Genomic DNA, 24,104 nt, shown 5'->3' on the forward strand with positions numbered 1-24,104 from the left:
TGGCAGCTTTATTTATTTCTTTGACTTTCAAAGTAGAGTTAATTTTAATGGGTCTATAAATCAAAGGCTCTTTAATTAATTTTCTTCAAGCTTCCTAGAAATACAGATTTGGTTTTGTCTTGAAAAACACGTCAGTCAAGTTCTAGACAAAACCCCCTTTCCAAAGACAGAGCTATAAAGGAAACCAAAATGGGATTTTAAGAACGCTGGTTGCAATTTCAACAGACAAGCTACTTCTACCATTATACAATCCTTTTAAGTTGTTCTTGTTTTTCCTCCTGCCTTCAGTCCATAATAATAATTAGAAAAATCTTGTATATCGCTTTCCTCCCACCCTCACACTATTGTTGCTGCTTCCTGTGTATTTTTGTTGTTTTTCTTCCTTCTGCCTTCTCTTATAAAGCTGCAAGCCGAGTGCTCTGAGGACGAATGGCTGCGTACCCAGGAGATGGCTACGCCGCCGGCCAGCACAGCGCTGAAACCTGGGCGCAAGCAGCACCGCCACTTGAAGAGGCCCTTGCCAAGGAGCTGAGAGAGAGCGCTGTGCTCCTTCTGGACAGCAGCTCCCCATCAGGCAGAATACTCGAGGGATTTATTAATCTGTTTATTTTAAACAACGATCCCTGGTCCATGAGATTAAGCATCTATTGAGCTGACTGCCTCGCAGAGAAAACACACTCCTCGTTCCTGTGCACAACTGGTCTGAGTGTTTGGACAGCAGGCGACACACAAAGCAACTTACCCGTGCCTCAGTGCTGGGGCACACAGGTCTCCCAGCCTGCATTTCTAACAGATGATCTTTAATCACAGCACTCGGGCAGAGTTTGCCTTCTTCCGTGATACCAAGGCCCTCGGCTGCTAGGGCACGCACAAACCATGCGCCCCGCTGCTGCCTGCCAGTGACTGCCCTCCTGAGATGCTACACAGCGGCAGAATGAAATGCATGTCCATAACCAAATATATTGATTATGGGAGGTAAGCCACTAATGGAGATATATTTGCACTCCAGTGCCTGGCTGTACAGGAGAGGACTGGGGCTTCACTGTACAAGCTAACAGCATGCCCCGCAGAAGGTGATCTCTGCCACACAGCAGTCGGACAGAAAGCCAGAGCAGAGAAGCTGCAAGAATAGTTTATCCGCTCTGAATTCCTGCAAACACAAGCTGGACAAAGATGCTGCAGACCCAAGAGATGGGGATGTCACCTGCAGAGGCTGGGGAATGCAGATCCAGAACTTCTGAAGCAAACATTGGACCATGTTCCCTCCCCCAGTTCAGCACAGAGACCCTTCAAAAGGAGACAGACACACTTCCAAGCCAAGTTGCCTTCTTCAAACACCCCTTTTCTCCAGGAGACCACCTGCTTTATAGCACCCAACTAAGACTACACTCAAGATTATCTATGGCTCAAAGATTCCATACTGGGTGCAAGAAGACAGGACAAAGTTCAGGTATGTGAAACTGAAGGTGCGCTTGCAGAGATTTGTGCATCGCTCATTCGATTCCAGTGAACCGATTTCTCCTCTCAATTCATACCATAACCAGAATTCAAGGAATGTGAGCAAACAAGTTTTCAAGCTAGTAACAAGCACTTGTGCCTAAACTTATCTCTAAAAACCACACAATTGTATGTACAATTCATTTAAGAAGGGACCATATGTTCTCGAAAGACAAAAACATAGCTCGTACTTTCAGGTCCATCAGTAATTGCAGCGTATGATTTATAAACAACTTCACCGCAGTGCAACGTTGAGCAGTTGTCTTTAAAAAAGAAAAGTGAGCGATACGAGCATTGGTACAGCGTGTTGCCAGCCTACAGAATTTAATCATACAAATAAAACCAAGAATTAAAACAAAAAGTTTTTATTATATCTGACTAAATAATATGCATTTTTAGAAATACTACAATGAGCGCTGCCTACAATTTTCATGCTTTGAGTGAAATTTAATTAAGTCGAACTAGTATAAAATCCCACGGGGCCACGTTATTCGTAAGTGAGAAGATAGGAGTCATGTCTACATGGCTGGGGATGGAAATTTGGCTAGCCTTGTTAAATTATGGTTCCTCTTGAAAGGTACATAAATATTTATGTATTGAATTTGTGTGCTGACATTTGTTGCTGGACATCAATATTCAAGTCACTACAGGTAACTTTTAAATCCACCTTTCGCGTACATGTGTTTCTCCCTCTGTGCACATCCTGTTGCCACTGCAATTTGGCTTGCCAAGTCCGTAAGAACAGGCAGAAAAGGGAAGTGAAGCACTACTCATTCGTTCACAGGTGATATGTGGACCTATGCGTCCCTCCTTTTGCAGGAGAAAGTAACGGAGAAATGTGCACACGCCTACGCCTCACTGGAAGAAGCAACTGAGGAAAGAAATGCAAGCCTGTACGCTGACTACCTCAAGGGCAGCTCCTGAGCTGGTTGCTGCCCGTCTCATTTCCAGCACTACCTCTGCCAGCTTTCAACTTCTGCAGGGTGCCAGGACACTGGTCTCAGCCAAGGGAATGGGAGAACTAAAACTGGGTGAGCCAACAGCCTTAGCAGAGTATGTATGGCTTTAGCAAGAGGTGCTCTCTGTAGTGGATTCAGTTTCCTGCCAGGAAAAAGAATAAATAAATACAAATCACGGCTGACAATACTTTCATACCCCTGTCTGTGATCCACTTGCATTTCCCAGAGAAGAAACGTAACTTCTCAGATCACAGAAGGACAGGACTAACCACAACGCCACGACGACATCAGACATACACCAGTAGTGCTGTGCTACCAACCCTCTGAAACTGGACATCGCCGTGTCCCAGCTGACACAAGCAGAGCAGCTGGTGCCCAGGCAGTGGTCAGAGCCCAGTGGACGTGCTCTCCTCCTGCTGGGCTGCCTCCCTGCCACCTGAGGACGTCCCTCCAGGGGCTACAGAGCTGTAGCAGGGCTCTGCATGATGCAGGCCACCCACAACTGGATGGCTGCAGCAGCCTCCTTGGACAGGGCTTGCACAGACGCATGCACGTGCAGTATCAGAAGCTGTTGTTACCAGCTACCCTATGCAGCTCACACCAGTGGCTTCCATCAATGCAGCACGGAAAAGCCCTTTAGCAGCTGCCTGACACAACCAAGAAAAGGCAGGTGGGAACAGACACGTTAACAACTTGCACTTTAACACCACTTCAGCCGAGTAAGAGAGCTGCAAGTAAAAGGCAACTTTCTGGATTTAACTATACACCTATCCTAAACACCCTCTCTTAGTCTAAAGCCCTGGTTGCATGAGACAATGCAAATGAATCTGAAAGGGGAAGAGAGCAGCCACCTCCCTTTTCTCCCAGTGGCGGCGAGCTGTTAGGTCTGCTCATCCCTCTGGCACAGCTTGAAGTCTACCTGCCATTACTCAAATTTAAAAATAAAAAATCCCTAGAAGCGTCATTACAAGCATGAAAAGTTACAGCTACAAGCATTTGCATGACAGAAGGTAGGATTTCTCAGAGAGAGCATACCCAGCTGCTGAAGCTGGTTTGGAACAATTAAAAGGCAGACGCACTTTATACTGTAAATGTAAGCTGTATTTTGAGCTGGGGAAATAGCAAGTGTGCTCTAATCTCATCTGATTGCCATCATCACAAGTATTTTAACAGCCGCGTTGCATCTTAATTGCATTCCCAATTGACCAATCATACAAGAAGTACCTCAAATAAAAATTAATTCCTTGGGCTTTTTGGTCACATTGACAACACACAGGATTTTCTGAAATTTCAGCAGCTGAAATGGAAAAACTGATTAAAATCAGATCCTGTTGCAATCTCTGCATTAACTGAACACCTTCTAACCTCCCAAGGAGCTTTAGAAAGCTCCTGGTTTTATTCCCCTTCGGCATACTTGAAGGCTGTGCAGATTTATTTCAAATTGGCTGCCTCAAATTGCATGTTTTTTTTCTGTGATCTGGGACAACATATTCACGATGCTGCAAGGGCACCTCTGCCCTGGAAAACAGTCTGTAGGGGTTAAAATAAACATGCCAGCCAGTGCTCCAAGGGCAGCCACCGGGTCTCTAGAACAGCTCAGACCAGGAGAAAAAGGGAAGGAAATGTGGAAAAAAGGAGGCCAACAAATTACTTGAGGAGTCACAGTTTGCTTCCTTTGGTAGATCAAGGTGGGAGGAAGCAAGGAAGATATTTATACGGGGAGTACTGCAGTTCTAACAACCTTTTACACTCCTGCATAAACGAACCCCCCAGGCATTCGATGAAAGGCATGCACAGACCTTTTTTTTTGAGCTGCTGTAGTGTTCCTCCTTCATGTTGTTTTGTTTAACAGTTCTTGCACAGAGCTAGTAAAACCAGAGAGGTGCACTTTCCAGAAACTCACATCCCACTTCATATCAGAACAATCCCTAGCTGCTCTTCAGACAAAGAGCCCCATACCCATGATTCTGTGATTTAGCAATTAATGGCCCCTTTAGAGGGATTCAGAAAGATTTTCGTGCGCTTGATCCGTCTGTGATCCCTCCTCCCAGACCTGCATCGGATGACTCAGAGCAGGAGAAGGCTGGTTACATAAACAGAAGGTAGGTGGCTTAACTACCTTGATCTTGTCACCCAAGTGTCAGCCGAGAGAACTGCGTGTTACTGCGGAACGAAAGCACATGTCAAGGCACTGGAACGCAGTCAGATGCCTTCCACGTCCTTCGATTTGAGGAAGGCATTACAGAGTTATTTATTTAGCTGGTTCAGGTTGCACTGAACAGATTCAGAGCCTGCGGGTTGGTTGCAGGACTTCACCTGCCTTGCCTGGCCAAGGCCACGTCAGCTGCTGCAGACTCAGGAGGGGAAACTGGAGAATTAAATGGAGCAACTCCATTGCTTACACCACTCGAACTCCACGGGACGTGGGGGCTGCACACCTGGGATGCTCCAGGGTACCTGTGCCTATATGCTTCTGGGTGGGAGGAGGTGGGAAAAAAAAAAGAAGAAAAAAGAAAGAAGGCAACTCTCACCCTCTGACAGCTCATTAGAAGCAAAATTATTTTACAAATCTGACATTACCACAATCCAACGTCCCTAGGCTTCCTTGCACACTCTTCAGCTTTCGAAAGCTATCTACAGCATGCTGCTCTAGCTTTACAGAATAAACATTACAAAAAAAAAAAAAAAAAAAAAAAAAAAGCTTAAGAAATCACATTGAGCCTCTCTCAGGTCAGTGCCTGTGTAATTTACAGGAGTAACAGGTTAGGTCGACCTAGCTAGAAGCGAGAAAGATACATCACAGCTGGACATCTTAACCAGTCTGGAAACCTTTGCCAGAGTTCTCCAGCCTTTCAAAACACAAGCTATTATTTTCCACAGCATTCCTACCTTTTTTCTTCTAGCAGTGAAAGGGAGAACACACCACGCTAACTCATCCTGCTGCTACGTGCTGGAGGGACACCCCTGCTTCCTCGCTCCAACTTGAGGTGCTGTCTCCCTTTCCGCACAGCTATTCTCAGAGCCTATTTATTGCTCCACTCAAGTCTAGACTTTGCAATTTCGCAGCCTAATCTGCAGCCCAGTCACCCATGAAACAGCCGAACAGCCTGCGATTGTATGCAAACCCGCGCTGCAGCTTGTGCCGTCGTCTCGGCTTCTGCTCCAGGAAGCGACAAGTCCTGCTCCCCCAGGCCCCGACGGCACGAGGGACAGCAGGAACCCAGCCCAAGGCAGGCGAGATGAGACCGGAGGGTGCATCCTGCTGACAGCAGCACCCTTTGCCCCTCCGGGGACGGCTTCCCCAGACTAACGCTGACGCCAGCACGGCCTCGACAGCAGCACTGGAGTGGCGTGGGCAGGGGGAACTCCTGCTTGCAGCCCCACAGGGTTGTGAAACCCAGCCCGAGGGAAGGCGCAGCATCTGGCCAGGGCAGCGATTTCCACATCTGCCGAGCGTACTTTGTCCTACAGGGCTCGCGGCCAGCGAGCGGGGCTATTTGCGGGAAGCGGCACTCCTTTACCTGGTGTAAAAAGTTCCCAGGTGCCTGCCGAGGCACTGCTCAGGAAAAGGACCACCTCCCTTTCATTCTCACAGAGAGAGGATTCAATGACCGCAGCACCAGGCAGAGGTTCCCAGGTTCATTTCCCCTCTGCTTCCCCCTTCATAGCAAGTGCCACCACCTCTACTAAGCCTGGCTCTTCCTACTAGTTCACCAGAAGTTGTACATGAAAAACCCTTCCAGCAAAAGCTTTTGCCAAAACTAAAACAGCTGCAGAAAAACTTCTCAGCTTAATGAATCAGCATCAAAAGTGGTTTCTTTAACCAAGTCCCAAGCAGCTCCAGCTCTCTGTACAGAACCATAGAATTATTTAGGTTGGAGAAGACCCTTAAGGTCATCAAGTCCAACCATCACCTAACACAACTGAGTCCACCACTAAACCATGTCCCTAAGCATCCCATCCACAATTCTCTGAAATACCTCCATGGATGGGGATGCCAACATTTCCCTGGGTGTCCCATCCCAATGCCTGACCACTCCCTCCACGAAGAAATTCTTCCTCATACCCAACCTAAACCTCCCACTGCACAGCCTGAGGCCATTTCCTCGTGTCCCATCACTTGTTGCCTGAGAAAAGAGGCCAACACCCTCCTCACTACAGCCTCCACAAGAAGACAGCTCATGGCAACCCTCAAGCCAGGCTGCAGAGGGGCACCAAAAGCAATGCTCGTCTCAGGGCTCGCCCTGCATGCTGGCACAAACCCATAGGAAAACCACGCTAGGTTGTTGAGAAGAGTGTGGTGTGAGCGGTGAAGGCAACTCAAGCTCAGCAGCTCTGTGTTTTAAAGGCAGCACTTTGGTGCTATTCCCACTCCCAAAGCATCCAGGACGGTTATTTACAATTTCCGTGAGGCAGGCCATAAATCCAAGCATAACTAGCAAGCCTGACACAGTGTAAGAGGATCCTTGTGGCAGGCTTATTACCTTTGCAGGCTATACAAGCCTATAGAGTTTGTTTCGGCACAGTAGCTCTGAAAATTTCAGCTAATGACTCTTTCTAGCCGATCAAACTTTCCATTTTCTATTGTTCTGCTTGGGGCAGCCAAGTGGGAATTCTGGGGACACAAAGCTCCGGTAGAAGAAATCGAGACCATTAACAGAAAGGAAACAGGGGCCATGAAATAGAAGATGACTCCACAAAGGACCGCAATGGAGCGGTATGGGCTCTGGCAGAAACAGAAAAAAAATAATCCAAAATTCAGAGAAAGCCTAACAGATTATGACTACTAATGAGTAAAAAAGAAAACCGAAGAAAAAGTAACAACAACCACAAAGATCATGTTCCTCCCATTCTCTTAAGGCTTTAGGGATTCATTCCTTCCCATTACTCTACACCAAGATGATGACACTTTTTATTTTTTAATGATAATATTTAATACAGAAATTCCCACTCCCCTCACCTTGCTAGCCAGATCTCCCAGGAGTGCAGGGACCTTTTTTTTCTCACTTCTATAAAATTGCACTGATGTTCATGCTGCAGCTAATTTCACACATCTCTCCTAACACCTACTAGGTCTATTTGAACATTGCCTATGCAGACAGATGCCCGCTTGCAATGGACACACACATGCAGCGGATACAGCAAACATTTCAATTATAGGGGGGAAGTCAGATTCAAGTCCTTGATCTGAATGAAGCAGAGCGTGGACTAACCAGCATCTAACCATTTGCTGAACAAAAGCCTAGGCTGGCAAGCTACTGTTGGGCTACTCTTTGGCAACAAGTGCACTCTCTCTCAGGTCTCCAAAGGTCCACAATGAGCCTTTTGCTTAGACGGCATTTCCCCACAAAAATCTTCAGTTGCAATGACTCTTTTAAAAATAACAAGGAAAAACAACCAACCGACCAACCAACCAGGACAAACGTACTCCATTGGGCAGTGGAAAATCCCAACTAGCTTAAGTTCCAGCTGAATATCCACACGTAATGGCTGCCCTAGCAGGGGAAGATCTTTCTTTACGGCCAAGATCATGAGCAGCATTTGAAGTTGACTGTGCAGCAGGACAGCAGGGAGGAGGTTTGATTCTAGTTCTGCTTCAACAACAACCTGGTCTGCTTCAGTTTCTTCCACTCTACTAAGATCTCTAGGGCCACTAAGTGAAATGGATAAGCAAGTTTTGCTACCATTTTCCAGAATGGGGATAAAAAATTAAAAAAAAGTGTCTTCAGTAGTAGTCTTACTTTTTGATGAAAAATTCTTGCTAGAGGTTACATGACCAAAGACAAGGAGGGGGAAGAAAAAAAGTAAACCTATCTACTATGAAGAAGCACAATACATAGCAAGCCCTTGTGTATTCTAGTCAGGCTGATTTCCCCTCAGTGCAGTCTAAAACCAAAACAAATAAAAATATTAAGCTCTACAAGAGCTTAATAGTAGAAAGTACTCCATGCAGAGTAAGGATACAGTGCTAAATCCTGATGGGCTAGACACCAGATACAGTAGGAAGTGAATAAAATTTTATGAAGATCTGTACAGCAAGTCCCAGGATATATTTAGGTAATACCTCTCCAGAGCCATAATAAAGAGGGGGAAATGTTGTATTTTCCTCGGCTACCTGTTAATCACAAACAGCAAAGGAAGCACAAGCAGACATAGCTCCCTGGAGCCCATCCAAGTGACACAGACAGGGCTTGTGGCACTGCACATGGACCCTCTGAGGGCAAGGCCTCCAGAAGAGGGGCTTCCAAATGATTTGGCAACAAGTTTACCAGGCATCTCCCCCAAATACTATGATCACGAAGACATTTCTCATAAGATTTCCTTCAAGTTCCTCTCAGTTGTTCCCCCCTCACCCCCCCACCTTGAAACAATCAAAAAAAAGAACAACAAAGAAACAAGAAGCCTTGATAAAATGACTTCAGCCTCCTCTTCTTGTGTATTTTTGTTGTACTTTATGATCAAAGGCAGGCACGAGGGGCTTCTTGGCCACAGTTAACAGGAGAATTTCTGAAACAGTGCCAGAATACGTACGGCTAGAGACAGGGAAAACGGGGAGTTTCCTACTGAGCTCAGTACTGCATAGTGAAATCCACAACCGTTACAGCCATGACTCAGATGATTTCTAGGTTTATGTAACAGCAAACAATACCCCAAACACTTTACAATTTTATTTTTAAACAGGCCCTCAAACCGCTTCACAGACTGCTCTGTAGCAAGAGATAGCTGCAAAAAAACCCTTCTTGGTCACTGAAACTCAGGCTAAAATTTTCCCAGTGCAAACAGTTCTGCTTTTTTTTGCTTGGAGGAAAGCAGGAAGCCCCAGAACAGCAAGCAAGGTACTCAGTAAATACACATTTGGATGGGTGATAAAGGCATACTCACGCAGTGCGTACAGGGAGAGGACTATTCCAGCCAGGCAAAACCCCTCAAAAAACCTGAGTGTGCTGAACATTGTCACGTTCACTGAGAGTGCCACAGTCAGTCCAAATATCAAAATGAATATGACAGAGAAGAGCAGTACAGGCCGTCGACCAACCCTAAAAATAAGGAAGGAAGTAGTGAGAAACGGTGTTAAAAGCCAGGATGGACATAACGCTCCAGCATTGCAAAGAGGGGCACAAGTCATGCAATCCCTTCCAAGTATTGCCACCCATTTTTAATGCTTGTTCCATTTAAAACAAACAAACAAACAAACAAACTAAAATCACTTAATTCCTCAGACAGTTTTGCATTGACAAGTTCATTTGAGGTGGGATGAAGCAGGGCCAGCATATGATTTATTACTGTTTGACTTCAATTTCTATTGCTGCTTGACATCAACTGCAAAACACCAACGGTGAACAAGGAAACTTCTAAGAACTACAGCAGGACCACAAACAAGCATCTTTAAGATTAAAAACAACTTCCCATAGCTTTCTGTAGGAGCAGAGATAGGTGTATGTTATTATATATTAGATGATACGGTATATTATTATTTCTCCACAGCCTACAGCCACAGAGCTTACTGCAGAGGTCTCCTCTACCCAATAGACATGCTTACCAGCCTCATCTGCAAGAGGAGCACACTCAAAAAAAACACTTATTTGCCTTGTTATTAAGGACAAGCCTAACAAACATGGACCAAATGTAAAACAAGGCTGGTGCCACCTCCCTGAGCCTCAAAGAGCTGACAGCAATGCTTGTAGGAAAGCAGTGAATTCCCCTCAAATCCCCACAGCAGCTGTAGAGACCCACAAAACGAGCTTGACTGGAGGAAGAAAACAACAACAAAAGCAAAAAAACGCACTGCAGCGACCAGTGGCAGTGTGGGCACGAGGATTTGCAGCCCTCCTTGGCAGGAAGGATTTTCAGCTGCAAGCCATAGCTGCACGTGCTGGGGTGGCATCGATGAGAAGAGGAATTACAGTGCCCCTGAACGCGGGGCACCTGCTGCACAGTTGGGCTCTTATGTAAAAGGAGTATGAGGCTTTGCATATCTCACATGCTTGGTGTTTATAATTCCCCTTTCCCCCCTCCTCTTCCTGTGCAACGCAGATGATCTGAAGCACCAGAGCATGCTGCTATTTTTAAGCAAGAATTGGATCGTTATGTGGAGATTTCCAAAATTTTTCAACTTGTCAACTCCCACAAGATTTCCAGTGGAACCGAGGATTCCTTTCAGCCAGCTCCATATGCCACTTCCACAAAGAATATATGAACTTGCTTTTCGTAGGCAGCTTTCACAGACCCATTCAAAGCAGTCTGTCAGCTGCAAGCCAGCCATCAGGTTGAATGTCAGCACAACAAAGAGCATTTCAACCTCACAACCTAATCCAGTTTCACATACCGCAGCATTTCTATTCAATTATTTCAGCAGACTGCCACCAGCAGCTGTAAAATGTATTATACATATGCATTCACAATTAAAAATTTGGATTTTGCTTTACTTAAAATGGAATAGGAACAATGAATTAGGAGGCAAAGGGCTGGAAAGGAGACATTTTTGATGCTTTTGGGAACTGGAAAAACACACCAGTATGCGTAGCATCACCTATGCTTTTTTAAAGTCACACCTCAGATGATGACGCTGGGGGCTCCTTTGGATGAGGACATGTTTTTCCAGCTGCAGCATCAGCTGTGGAGCACCTCACCAAGACTTAACTCATTGGCATCAAGCACTGGATGTTTTTAAAACAGCAAGTACTAAGTGGCAAGCTGGAGGCAGCGAGGTCAGGGCTGAAGGTTCTTCACAAACCCAGCCCGCAGGGGATGAGCCTTGCTTGCTGCCCCACTCAGGGTGGGAACACAGTGTTATATCCTTGGTGATACACAATGTGCCAGGAACGTGCTGGACACTGAGGTAGCTACCGCTGCCTGGGCTTCACATGGTATATTTATAGGGTGCATGACACTTGGACACGGAGGGGAATTACCTCATACTAAACCTTGAATACAAAAACTGCAAGCTCTTATCAGGGATCTGTGCAGACTTTCATATCCCTATTTTCATAACAGTCAGGCGGTAATTCATACTAATTAGTATTTGTGGAAGCATTTTGTGGATGAAAGGCATTAATGCAAGCACTCAGAATTAGGAACTTAATTCTCATCACAAGCCTGACCTGCCATTTCCTGATGTTGATTAAAAAAGGTCCCACTGCTTCGCAGACATCAGCTCCCTTCCTCCCCCTCTCTTTACTCGAGGTTATGCATCATTAGGACTTGGAATTTCTTCTGCCATTATACAAATTATGCAAATTAACGTTTGCTGCTAATGAAGAATCAGGAGATCCTCCTGGACTTGTGAAAGCCCTCTCAGGCCAGGCAAGCCCTCCAGTACCTCCTCCCAGAGACAAACCTAGCATCCCTCCTAACCCAGAGATGGTTTTCCTCAAAAATCAAAACTCCAGGGCAGCTATCAGCCACATTGTTGGTGATCCGGCAGTGTTTTGACAGGATGTTGTCTGAGAGTATCTAAAATCCTTTTATGTGTAGACATAGTTATCTGACTAACACTACATGGCAATGCTTGTGAGAAATTAAAACATACACAATCTCCCTTGTAAAACAGCCCCAGGATACTATCTGCTGCCATCCGTGCTATTCCAGAGGGAGATTTCTGTGCCACAACAGTCTCAGCCTACGCTGCATACTATTAGCTGTATCAGATGCAGAATTTTGCCTGCACAGGTAAATAACTAGGGATACAAGCATCCACAGGCTTCTGAAGAACCTATAACCCACACAGCGCTATGTGCAGATGCATCAAGAGATACAGGGGAAAGGCAAATGCTTTGAGGACAAGACCCACACTCCTATGTATGCACCTTGCCACCTGGAGAAGACTAAGCTCTGCTCCTTCAGCTGATCAAATTGTTCTTCCCGGGCCAGTCTTTGCAGCTTTTCTCACGGTTTTGGGACTTGAATTGGCATAAAGGCTCCAAGGAGCACCAGGGCAGGTGCAAAGCAGGGCTGGACCATGCAGTGAGAGGCAGAGGTTTCCTCAGCAGGATGCCATGTGGCCCCCAAGACCCTTCCACAGACCTCTCAGCCACCCCTGTCCAGAGCAGGCAAAAGTGCCAGAAGTGCTCTGCCTGTCAAACAAGTAACTTACACAGGCTTTGAGTATATAAAAAAAAGTGTGTACAGACCTTCTTCCTATAGATTTGCCACAGAGCTACTGTCCCAGTTTCAGTTAGGACAGTTATTTTTCCTCCTAGTAGCTTTTAGGGTGCTATGTTTTGGATTAGGATGAGAAGAGTGCTGATAACATGCTGATGTTTTAATTGCTGCAGAGCAATGCTTACACCAAGCCAAGGACTTTTCAGCTTCTCACTCTGTCCTGCCAGCGGGCAGGCTGGGGGTGCAGCAAGAGCTGGGAGGGGACAGACCCAGGACAGCTGACCCAAACTGGCCCAAGGGGTATTCCATACCATCTGACGGCATGCTGAACAATATATAGGGGTGGCTCGCCGGGGTGGGGGGGGGGGATGGCTGCTCGGGGCTGGGCTGGGCATCGGTCAGCGGGTGGTGAGAAATTGCATTGTGCATCACTTGTTTGTACATACTATTATTATTATCATTATTATTTTCTATCTTAATAAACTGTCTTTATCTCAACTCACAGGCTTCACTTTCCCATTTCTCTCCCCCATCCCAGAGAGGGAGGGGGGAGGGTGAGCGAACGGCTGTGTGGTGTTTAGCTGCCAGCCGGGTTAAACCACAACAGCTACCTAAGTATATACACCTACCGTATCTTGAACAGACCACTCAGTTTGCATAAGCAAATTGTCTTAATGCACAATTACATCTTGATAATGTGCAGCTTTAAAAACCTTTCAAAAAGGAAAAATAAAGCCCCAAACCCTACTGGCTCAAAAATAAAAAAATAAAAATACCCCAAAGCCTCTTCTGATTACCTACACTGGATAATGGTATGAAATTAAATGAAAACAGAATTTTTAAAGATTGTAACACTTTAATATATTAATCTGCCTAATCTTGCCTGCTCTTGTTTTGGACTGATATAGTTGTTAATTTATTTATTTATTTTTAATTTTACAAGCACAATCCCCTTTGTATCTGTTTCTCCACACCACCCTCCATCTTACAGGAAACACAAACTGTGATTAAACTGTAAAGTAAATCCTTGTTTAGGTCCTCTTTTAGCAGCCCCAAATACACCTAGCAGCCTGTGAGAGGGTCCAACAAGCACAGGGGGCAGAGCAAGCTACAAAATGGGAAAATAAATGGATGGGAGCACAGGATGCTCCTCCTTTTGGTGGCAGAGAGCTATTAAACTGCTTACTGCATCTCTCACTTGAAGACAGTGCCTTGGGCAACAAGATGTTCACTTATTTGTGACTTATTTGTCAATTACAGCAGCATTTCCCTAACTTGGCAATAGGTCTGCTTTCTCCACATGGATTCCTTTTTAGGAAAACTAAGAGATCCCTCATTCAGTTCCCTGCTACACTTTTTACACGCTGTTACACCCTGGTTTTACCGCAGTGCTTTAATCAGTTTCAATTGTATTTCGTCATGCATGTTTCCCTACTTCACCGAAAAGTCATGATTCCTCACTTGCCTGAAAACTTTTAATGACTAGTCAAGAACTGAGATGTAATTTTGCTACAAAAGTTTGAGACATATTACTGCATAGCTGCAGGGGGCCTCTTCTCTGCCCACTGACTGACAGGTTGCCTATTACGGAAATCTTAAAAAGCACCAGTGACTCCTTCCTTTCCTGGTGTAGTGAATGGTGAAAGAGTTAACTTGGGGCCACTTAAAGCAACAACTTTGGCAACTGTACTGGAAGCCACTGAAATGACTGGGATGGCATCACAGAGCTATTGTTTCAGATGCTGCAAGTTTCCATTGAAATCACTTGAGTCAGGCATTAATTTTTTTCCCCTTTTTCTGCACTACAAGGTGCTCTCTTGAAATAAAAAATGAGCTCTCAGAACAACCAGGGCATCTGATAATGTTTTTACTACTGTAATTTAAGGAACTGCACTCTGTGCTTTTAAATCTAATACCCCAATATTAGTGGCACATAAGTCAGCGATTCCTTAACACTACAATCAACACATTTGCTTAACAAGAACTTTAAAAATAGAACAAAGGAAAAGTTTACAAAAAAAAAACAAAACAACAGCATTCTACCACCCCTAGAAGAGACTGTGTAAGCACAAGGTTGACATTACACTGGTCTCCTTTATTCAATCAATGCCGCTTTCAATTTCTTTTGGTCTCAACTCCTGATTTAAAAAAAAAAAAAAAAAAAAAACTAACGAAAGGCATCACTTACATAATTAGAAAATACTTAATTCTGTATGAGCACTACAGCTGTAATAAATGGTGTCAGCAGGAAATAACCAAGTCAACTATCAAATAGCTTATTTTCCTGTTACTTACCTTGGTGCAAATTACTTGGTTCAAGCAATTAACATACAGTTCTAAACCGTTTGTTCATCACGCTCCTTTCAGAACATGAAAATCATTACGCAAAGGTTCTTTATGAATATGAAGTAGACAAAAATCTGAACAATATTTAATACTGGCATTCATTTATAGTTATACTAGCATTAAAAGATTTTTCACTTACCAGTCTGCTATACATCCTGTTATTAAGTGGCCGAAGATTAATCCTACCAGTAGGGAGAATTTTGCAATGTGGACTTTCCAGGCAGAGTCACAAACAAGATCCCACTGGAAGAAGACAGATAAACCAAAATAAATCAAGCTACCCTCAGATGCATTTAAACATACTATCACAGGTATAGACCTCCTTGCAAGCTTCAGTCCTAGAACAAGTGCATGGGAATGGTAGAGGAAAAGTTTTCCCCCTTAAGTCAAGCCCCAGATCCCCCAAAGTTTGTGAAAAGACTCATTTATTTGAGTTTTATCGGACCATTATTAACAGAAGGGGAATACTTAACACTTAAGTCTCCCCCCTCTTCAAGGCCACCTGAGTTTAGATGCTTCAGGGAGCATCTCCAGCTTTGGCATTGCTGATGTAACTGTGGTATATCACTGTAATGCTGCCAGACAGCTTGAGAGGACATTCTGCTATTGGCCTCCTTGGCACCACTTGAAGACACCAGAAAAAGCAGCTGCTTTACCACAGACACCAGTGGCTTCTAGTTTCAGGCTCCCATCGGCAAAGCATCAAGACACTTCTGCTTTCAGAAAAGCATCCGAAGGTGGTGGAAGGTGATGAAGACTGATGGCATGGCTTGTCAGGCCAGGTCTGAAAAGCCAGGTCCTGGCATCAAGCCAGAGAGCCTCAGGACAGCAGACCCATCACAGCTTGCAGATCAGTCAGGGCCTGAACCTCCAGACCAAGGCTCTCTCTGATACCGAAACCACCCTTTGTGTCCACAGGAACAATGGATGGACCATTCCAGGAAGTCCACCCTTCCCAAGAGAAGGGCAGGAACAACAAGGTCTCTAGCAAGGCTTCCCTAATCTCCAAGACGTTTTCCTCCCTGGCTTAAGCCCAATATCCTCATTGCCCTCAGACGTATAACTTAGTCTCTCTTGCGTGTGAAGCATGGATAGTACCTTGTAGAAGGGTATTCTTAAATGTAGAAGATGTGTTTGCTTGTGGTTTGTGAAGTGTTCAAATATTGATGGCAACAGGAGCCATACAACTTTCATGAACAAGTGTGTGCAGCTAACTTTGGAGAGCCAGCTACTCCAGAAGTGAAACTTCACAGAATAAATGGCTGTGTATGCAAGGTAATAGTAGTGGCTGTCCCAACAACAGTCACTGAAGTTTCATGGCCAAAGATGCAAAATTAACACATGCAATTTGTTTTAAAAAGTCAGGTGCAGCTTCAAAAGAAAGCTTCCCTCAAAGAGCTTAATTAGGTGCACTGCAGTGTTAGGTATTTTCATGACATGCAGCCCTTCCATAAATAAGGCAGCTCTGACTCATCCATCTGGTTCAATATCACAGAAGACATCCTCCCCAGAATACACTATCTCACCAAGAAGTGTAGCACTACTGTGGCCAAAAGAAACGTGCTGGCTTTCGGAAAATATTCAGGCTCAGGCTTTTCGTTGTAATTAAATTTATTTTTGAGTTTTTCACTGTTCTGACTTGTAGAAGCTGGGACATACACATCTGATCCTCTACAGCATTCTGCAAGCCACAAATTAACGGTATTAAGGAACAAGAAGCAAGCAGTATGAGTATCTTTTCCACTGAGTAGCTATGAACTATTTGCAACAAGCAGCTCAGCAAGGCAACAAGAATTGCCCTCTGAAGCTCTTGACTTCTCGGAAGTATTTAGCAAGTGGGAGAAATGCAATTCCTAATATTTACAATTACAGAACCAATCTCAAGCTCACAAGAAAAATACCTGTCCAGGCTAGCCATAAACAAAACAAAATTCAGGAGGCACCTCTGAGATCCAGGCAGGCTTTCAAATGTTCTGGGCTTATTTTCACAATCCAGAAGGTCCGTACAGTGATTAGAAGTGAGAAATCACTTTTGAACGTAGAGTAGAAATTAAGCATATTAAAAACAGTCATATTTATACACAAACACTTTTTAAAAGGCAAGCACTGCAAGCTGCTCATTGTCACGTTATTGCGGTCAGAGGAGCCGTAATGCCATCCAAGTACAAGGAAAGCAAACAAAGCAGATATATCCTGGTGTCTGTTCATCTGCACAGCCAGCCACTGCTGGCCCTCGTGTGGAGCCCGGGCAGGGAACGTGCAGTGCCGGTCACACATAGGTGAAGGTTCATGGCTGGAGGAGCCTAAGGCCTCACGTTGTGAAATATCAGGCCAGGACAACACAGCAGACACCGAGTTGTCCACTTTGGCACACAGAGCAAGAGTCTGAAAGCAGAAGAAAAGTTTAACTCCCAGCAGGCCCTTCTGCAGTGCCCCGAGCAGGCCCACTCCCTCCGATAAGCTATCTGGGAACCACACGTCTGTTTGTTTTCAAGGCTCTTGCCCAACCCTTCAGCCCCTCTGAAAACAAAAACATCCATTTCTGTGCAAATCCCGTGTCTGACCACTTGCTACCTTCAGCTGAAGGCTTATTCTGCGGTCCAGCATAAGCCTACCAGGTATACAGCACAGGCACCAAACACAGGTTTGATGTTTCAGCCTCAGCTTTCAGAGCTGTACAATGGGGTTGTCGAGTACGAACTGCTATATAGCACCGATTCTGCCTTGCTGGGCAGAGCATGGCCGCTCGATGTCCTCCCAGGTGGCACAGCCGTGCCCAGCACTATAGCAGCTCCTGCTGCGAGCACCAGCAGTTCTGTCCCACAGACAGGACGATCAGGTTTGCTCCACAGAGAAAACCGTCACAGGTTCCCATCTTGCAGCACGCTGGGACAGGCAGTGCTGCTGACAGTTCAGGTGGCACTCCGAGTAAATCTGCACCAGGAGATTGTTTTGGCCAGAGTCTAGACAGTAATCCCCTATCACCTCTTACAAAAGGTAGATTAATGCGTTATGAGCAGCAAGACCAGAAAATCCTGTAGCTGCTCTGGCAGAATCCCCCGGCGTCCCATTCGGGAGCTACCAGCTTCCAGCCTGAAGGAAAGGTGCTGCTAAATTTACAGCAACCCTGGGTTTTCTCTTTCTTTCTGTCCTCTATCCAGCCTCCTAATGCAAGAGATGTGATAAAGTCATGTACAGAGGCGACAGGTTACGCTTAAAAATATAATGCGCTATGCAAAACATAGAGAGGGATCTCAAAAAAAGCTTTTTCTGTAGCAGTACAGCAATGTGGAGAATTTGCCACCTATGCAGATGTGCAATACATCGCAAGTGTTTTTTTCATGTTGTGACAGCGCTTTTTGTCAAAGCCTAAGAAGTCACACCTTCAGGATCCTAATGTTTAATTGATCTCAGTGAGTCACCACCCGTGCTGTGAGTCACCGTGCTTCAAACCAGAAGTCAAGCTGAGGGACTATTTGAAACATGCTTCAGAAGACATATGGCAAAAATTAATGCGCCCAAAATGTAACCATCCTGTGCCTTCCTTGCAAGAGATGGAAATCTGGGCAGGGCTCATGACGCGAGTTAGGATTTGTAGTGAAGTTAAGGCAAAAGTTTTACCTAAAATGCAAATTTAAAGTCTGCTGCACGTCAGTTTATCTTGACCTTTGGAGAAAAGGTTTCACTTTGGGATCCCTGGCCTCTAAAGGGCATGTATGCCACAGCCTGAGAGGGCAGCCCCAAATCCCTCCTGGGGAGAAGCCCCATGCTCCCCTGAGTGTTGCATGGCAGTTTTGAAATCAGCAAGTGGCAATAAGGATCGATCACTTGTCACTGAGGTCCACATATGATAGGCCTCTTCTTTCTTTGTTCTTTTCCTTCCCGATTCATCATTTCATAACCAGACCCTGGTGGTTTTCCCTGTACAGCACTAGAATCCATCTTTTCTCTCTGTTTCTGTGTAAGTACCTTGTATAGCCAGAGTTTAAATTTATGATGCCTTCACATTCTCGGAGTATTTTTCCCAAAAAAATATGAACCACAAAGTTATTAAAAAAAAAAAAAAAAAACACCAAAAACAAGCTGCATATAAAAACAACAACAACAACAAAATAATAATAAAAAAGAATCAAGTGGTGTTTTTCATACAATAAATATTACAAAAAGCAAAACCATCTCCAGGTCCTTGAAGAAAAGCTCCAAGTGAGCAGACCAAGCACTACCAGAAAAACAGTGCATGCACAAATAAATAAATAAATAAACGTAGAGAAGAACAGTCAGTTCTACCATAAGATACCTCTCTCCAATGCCTTTCCCAGTACTGAACAAGAGCAGTGCTCACAGTCACAGCCACTGGAAGGAACCATGACAAGACTTCCCTCCAGGCTGCTGCAGGACAGTGCTCCTCTCCTCCCCGTCTCAGCCCCTGGCCAGAAATGACAACCTGGCTGTATTTATAAAGTTAAAAAAAAAAAACAAAAAACGTACAAGTCCCAGAAAATGGCACAATGCTCAGCTCTGCAGGAAATAACTGTGCAGTTATGCCATGCTAAAGAGGCTGCAGGAGAAGCCTCCCAGAGAGACACACCAGCCCATCTGCAACACAAAACTGGGGAGGTTTTACTGACAGACATTCCTGGAAAACAAAACAAAACCAAAAACCCATGGGGCCAGCCCCAGGACACTTTCAGCATCTCTCCTTCCTGCCAGCAGTGGCAACGACAGAGCATTTAATCTACTTAATCTTCAAGGCTCAGGGTAGCCATGCTTCTCAGCTGAGCTCACAGCTGGGTAAAGCACTCCCCAGTCCCAAATGCATTTTAAGCTTCAATAAAGTGTTCATGGGAACACCTGGCATTTTTGACCAGTACAGCCAGCTGGGTGGAAGTACCAAGAATTTCAAAATGGCAATGCTGGGTACAAAAAATAAACCAAATAATCCTGGAAGACTTCAGAAGAAAGAGGCAAAAATAAATAAATTTCTCTTTCTTTGGCCAGCCACCCTCAGAAGCAATCACCTTCCAAAATACATCTTTCCCGCTGATGGGAGGAAATCCCTACAAAAGCCCTACATTCCTATCAGGCACAACTGGACTTACTTGGAAACCCAAAAGCCTCTGAAAACAAATAAACAAACAAAAACAACAAAAAGCAAACACACGGGGAAAAGGAGAACCAAAAAAAAAAAGCCAACAAACCAGCTATTGAGAGGTTTTTGTTGTATGTTTTCTTTAAGCACCTGCTCAAAGAAACCCACACCACCTATGCTGGAATGCCCGAACCCAAGACACAGCAAACAACGGACTTCCAAGCCATTTTCCTTCTGCATGACTCTAGACCTCCAAGCACAAAATACATCTGACTTTCTTCAATTTCACCACAGGTGGATGCTTTTGTTGAAAATCCTCCAACTAATGCCCAAGTGCTTTGGACTTCTTAAAGATAAATCCTCCCGCTAAAATTTCTACTGAGCAAGCACACACTGGTACTTTGAGGGATTTACAACTGCCCAAGTTTGCAGGAACTTTTACTTGGTTAGCAGGAAATATATTATTGGTACCACAGTAGCACTTTTTGCACAATTTGAAGAATAATGCAACTACTTCTGACTGCTGCCACAAAGCCAAGGGTTTTGGGGACACGGAGAGGGGGGCAGAGGGGACTGAGAAAGAGGAGAGGGCACGTGAGCCAGAGGACACGTGCTCAGCAGGCTTCCCAGAAAGATATAATTAGACCATGTGCTGTTGTAGGACAGCAGTTTCGTGTACCTATGAAAACAGCTTCCATCCCTGCAAAACAGTTCACAACTGCAGACTTCATGGGTTTACCTAACAGTTTCTGAAGTTTAACACAGTTGAAGTTACCGAAATACATCCTTTGGATAATCACGACTTAGCTGTGATACTTCCACGTTAAGTTTTGAAGCATATCTTTGTAAAGCCTGGTATTTCAACCTTAAAACTAAAGCATGTGGGACTGGTGCCACGCTATCACGCATCACTATGAGAACACATACATAAAACAGAGCTTCCACCTGCTTTGCAAACTTCAGCTCCGTCGTGAAGACAGAAACCTAAGGATCAGGCTACATCAAGCTACTCTTAGTCATCGCCCTGTATAATGATTACCTCAGGGTAAACAGGCTGGCCCTGCTACGCCCTGCGAGGCGATAGCAATGACAGGTGCATTCCTGCAGTATCCCCTTGCTCCCCAAACCTTTTGATCACAGCTCACCTGGGACAGCCACCTCCACACCTTGGTGTGGCTTTCAGTTAAATGTGATTGTTCTGCACTAGAACATTCCTTGCTTCATGCCATAGGCAGAAAAGACTCACCGAGCTACCCAGCCAGCGCATCAGCAGAACCCCAAGATGCCATCTGAAAGACTGCAAAACTAGACAAGTTTCATCTATCCTGCAGTTTCACATTTTAATCAGAAGCAATTAGCTTCTTCTGATCCCAACCTTGCTCTCATCACAGATCTGCTTCTTTTCCCCACTGGGACAGGGAAGAAGGAAGTTTGCTAAGTAAATAATCATCACTAATACGCTAACAATTAAAATATGATTTGTTAATCATATGACAGTCTTGTGAACACTCAACACGATTAAGTCAATTTTAGTAGCTTCCATATACCACCCACTTCTCCACCACTTCTTTTATTTTCAGTAGCAGTTCTCTTTATTCTGAGACGTTTCGCAGCTGATGCGATCTGCTTCGCTTTTTCCAACTCCATAATGTCATCCAACATCAAAGCGCTGGGAGATGCATCTTGCTTACAGCTTTCGTGGATGCTACACTCATACTCAGGATATTTCCAACTCTCTCCTAGATCTCCGTGCCGTAACTAAGTGTCTTTTCTACACGTGTTCTGACGTCATTGGGAAGTCACTGTCGCAAAACCGACTAACTTAAAACTGACTCCTTGCTTTAAGACCCCTTTGGACACATGAGAAGACCGAGGCAACATCACTCCTTACTAACAACTGACCGAGTCATGCACAGAAAAATGCTTTTCCAACGTCACCCCTCAGTTTTCAGCTCACAACCACCCTTACGCTGAAGAAGGCACATTCTGGTGGGACTGGCTTCATGACCCAGCTAAATAAGAAGTTGAATGAGCTGCCAAATTGGTGCTTTGAACCTGTCTAAACACTGTAAATAGAAGCCATATGTTTAAAAAAACATAACCCGCCCGCCCCCCCCCCCCCCCCCACAAAAAAAAAAAAAAAAACACAACATTTTAGTTAAATATTAACGTTCGCTATTATCTGATTATCAAAAACAAGTTAATGCTTTGAAGACCAGCATTTACCAGGACAACACATGCTTAAAACAAACTGCACATAGACAACTTTGTAAGGGCTGGCATGGCAAAATCTAATTCACACTCTTAAGAGGCCTTCTTTTGAAGTGGGGAAAAGCCTCAAAAATGCCAAGCATGGGATGAAATTCCAAAATGGAGATGAGAACAAGAGATAAGAAGAGGAAGCCTTTCCTCGTGAGAAGTACTTGCTCGAAGTCACCGTAGATAAAAATTAATTTTGACATGCAGTTATCATTGCTGTGACCCTGCCGCTCATCATTTGAGGTCTACAGTCATTATAACCCGGGCAAACAGAGAAGAAGGAGAGGAAAAAAGGGTCTGGTATTAATTCAGACTTAACTAAATGTTAGGGGGAAGGAAGAAGGGATAAAAAATATTCAGCTTGCTTCACAAATAAAGAGAAGAAACTGGTCTGTCAAGCTTGTATTGTTCATGCAGATGGCGTTTTACACAGCCCTGGGAGAGAGAGAGTTGGGGAAAAGGTCTTACAGTGTAATTTACATTCCCTATCCTTAATAATATTTGTAGCTGGGGCATTGCGACATTGTAGACATGCTCATGGACTTCGGTCCAGAGGCCAGGAGGAGAGTGGGCAGCACCAGAGCATTAACAACAGAGACAGCACTCAAGCCAAAATGAATTCCTCCAGCGCTGACCAAAACCCCTCTCATGGAACCAGACCACTGGGTGCTGTGAAAACAGTGCACAAGAGTAACCCTAAACCACACATCGCTGGAAAACGTGAACGTGCTGTTTTCTAGACCGTACAAGTAATATTCCTGATTCTCCCAACCTCATTACTTGTGTACCTAAACACGTGCCCCACAAAACAGTATCAGGTCTTTTGTTCTCACGTTTCAGTAGGAGGACCTGCATATGGGGCTCTCTCCTCACTGTAAATTAAAGGCAGAATAAAAATCCTAACAAAGCTCTAAACTACGTATTGAATTTTCCTCCTGGGGATAAGACGAGAGATTAAAAAAGGAAAGAACTTTCCTTGGCAGTACAGACCTCCACTTATATCATTTAACACACTACTGAGAAGGCTTTCAGGCACTACACCAGTGAGGACAGCATTACATACAGAGCGATGGCGTGAGTGGTAAACATGTCCATGATGCTGGCAGAGTCAGAGAAGCACACGCCTTGCACCAGCCTTCTCCATGGGACCCTTGCCCCCAAAAAACCTTCACCCTTGCCTCTCATCACCAGCTCACAGGCACAGGCTGCGGCCCCAAGGGCAGCGCTTGCACCACACTTGCAGGGGAATTCAAGCAAGGTCACCTGCTGGCAAAAGCCAACAGAAGATAATCACGTTATTAGAGCCAAGCACACATTTTGGAGTTGAAGAGACTGGAGTCCAAGAGACACCATGCTGAGGGAATTCAGCATGGAAACCTCAGCAAGGCTGCAAAGTTGCAAGGTCTTCTTCTTGAGAAAGGATTCTCCCATCTCCTACATGTCACCTATAGCACAGACGATCTCTTCCTGCTCCACCAACGCTTCAGCTTCATCTCATCGACCCTACAGTTTCTCAAGGATAACCCCGAGCCAGGAGCGTGAGGGGAGGAAGGCATACCAGAGGGCGCGAGCAGTTGTTCCAAGCAGGGATGCCAGGTCGTGTGGAGGGGAAAATAGATGGAAAGAAGTGGGCTGATGGGGAAAACAGAAGACAAAGTACATAAAAGCTTAAATATTTCAGCTTCTTCTAAATTTAGCAGCTCTCCAGAATTCATCTGGAAAGCTTTAAATTAAGGCTTTGCACCATTGATATGGCCAAAGGTTTCTAAGCAAAGGAAAACCACCAGTCTCATGCTATTCCAGATGTTATTTAATTGAAAACGAACACCTTCACAACTGGCTGGCCTGTAATC

The 24,104-nt window shown here is 44.8% G+C and overlaps 1 protein-coding gene across 2 annotated transcripts in view; it reads right to left on the minus strand.

Moving 5' to 3' along the window:
• Positions 1 to 24,104, minus strand: part of SLC22A23 (solute carrier family 22 member 23) — a 99,085-nt gene that overhangs the window by 67,766 nt on the left and 7,215 nt on the right. For both annotated transcript variants that reach the window (XM_035316545.1, XM_035316546.1), the window contains exons 2-3: positions 15,043 to 15,146; positions 9,339 to 9,493 (exon numbers count right to left, since the gene is read on the minus strand). In XM_035316545.1, coding sequence (XP_035172436.1) covers positions 9,339 to 9,493; positions 15,043 to 15,146 — 259 coding nt within the window. The remainder of the gene's footprint in view (positions 1 to 9,338; positions 9,494 to 15,042; positions 15,147 to 24,104) is intronic.

The sequence above is a fragment of the Oxyura jamaicensis genome, chromosome 2, assembly GCF_011077185.1.
Source record: "Oxyura jamaicensis isolate SHBP4307 breed ruddy duck chromosome 2, BPBGC_Ojam_1.0, whole genome shotgun sequence".
Lineage (NCBI taxonomy): Eukaryota > Metazoa > Chordata > Aves > Anseriformes > Anatidae > Oxyura > Oxyura jamaicensis.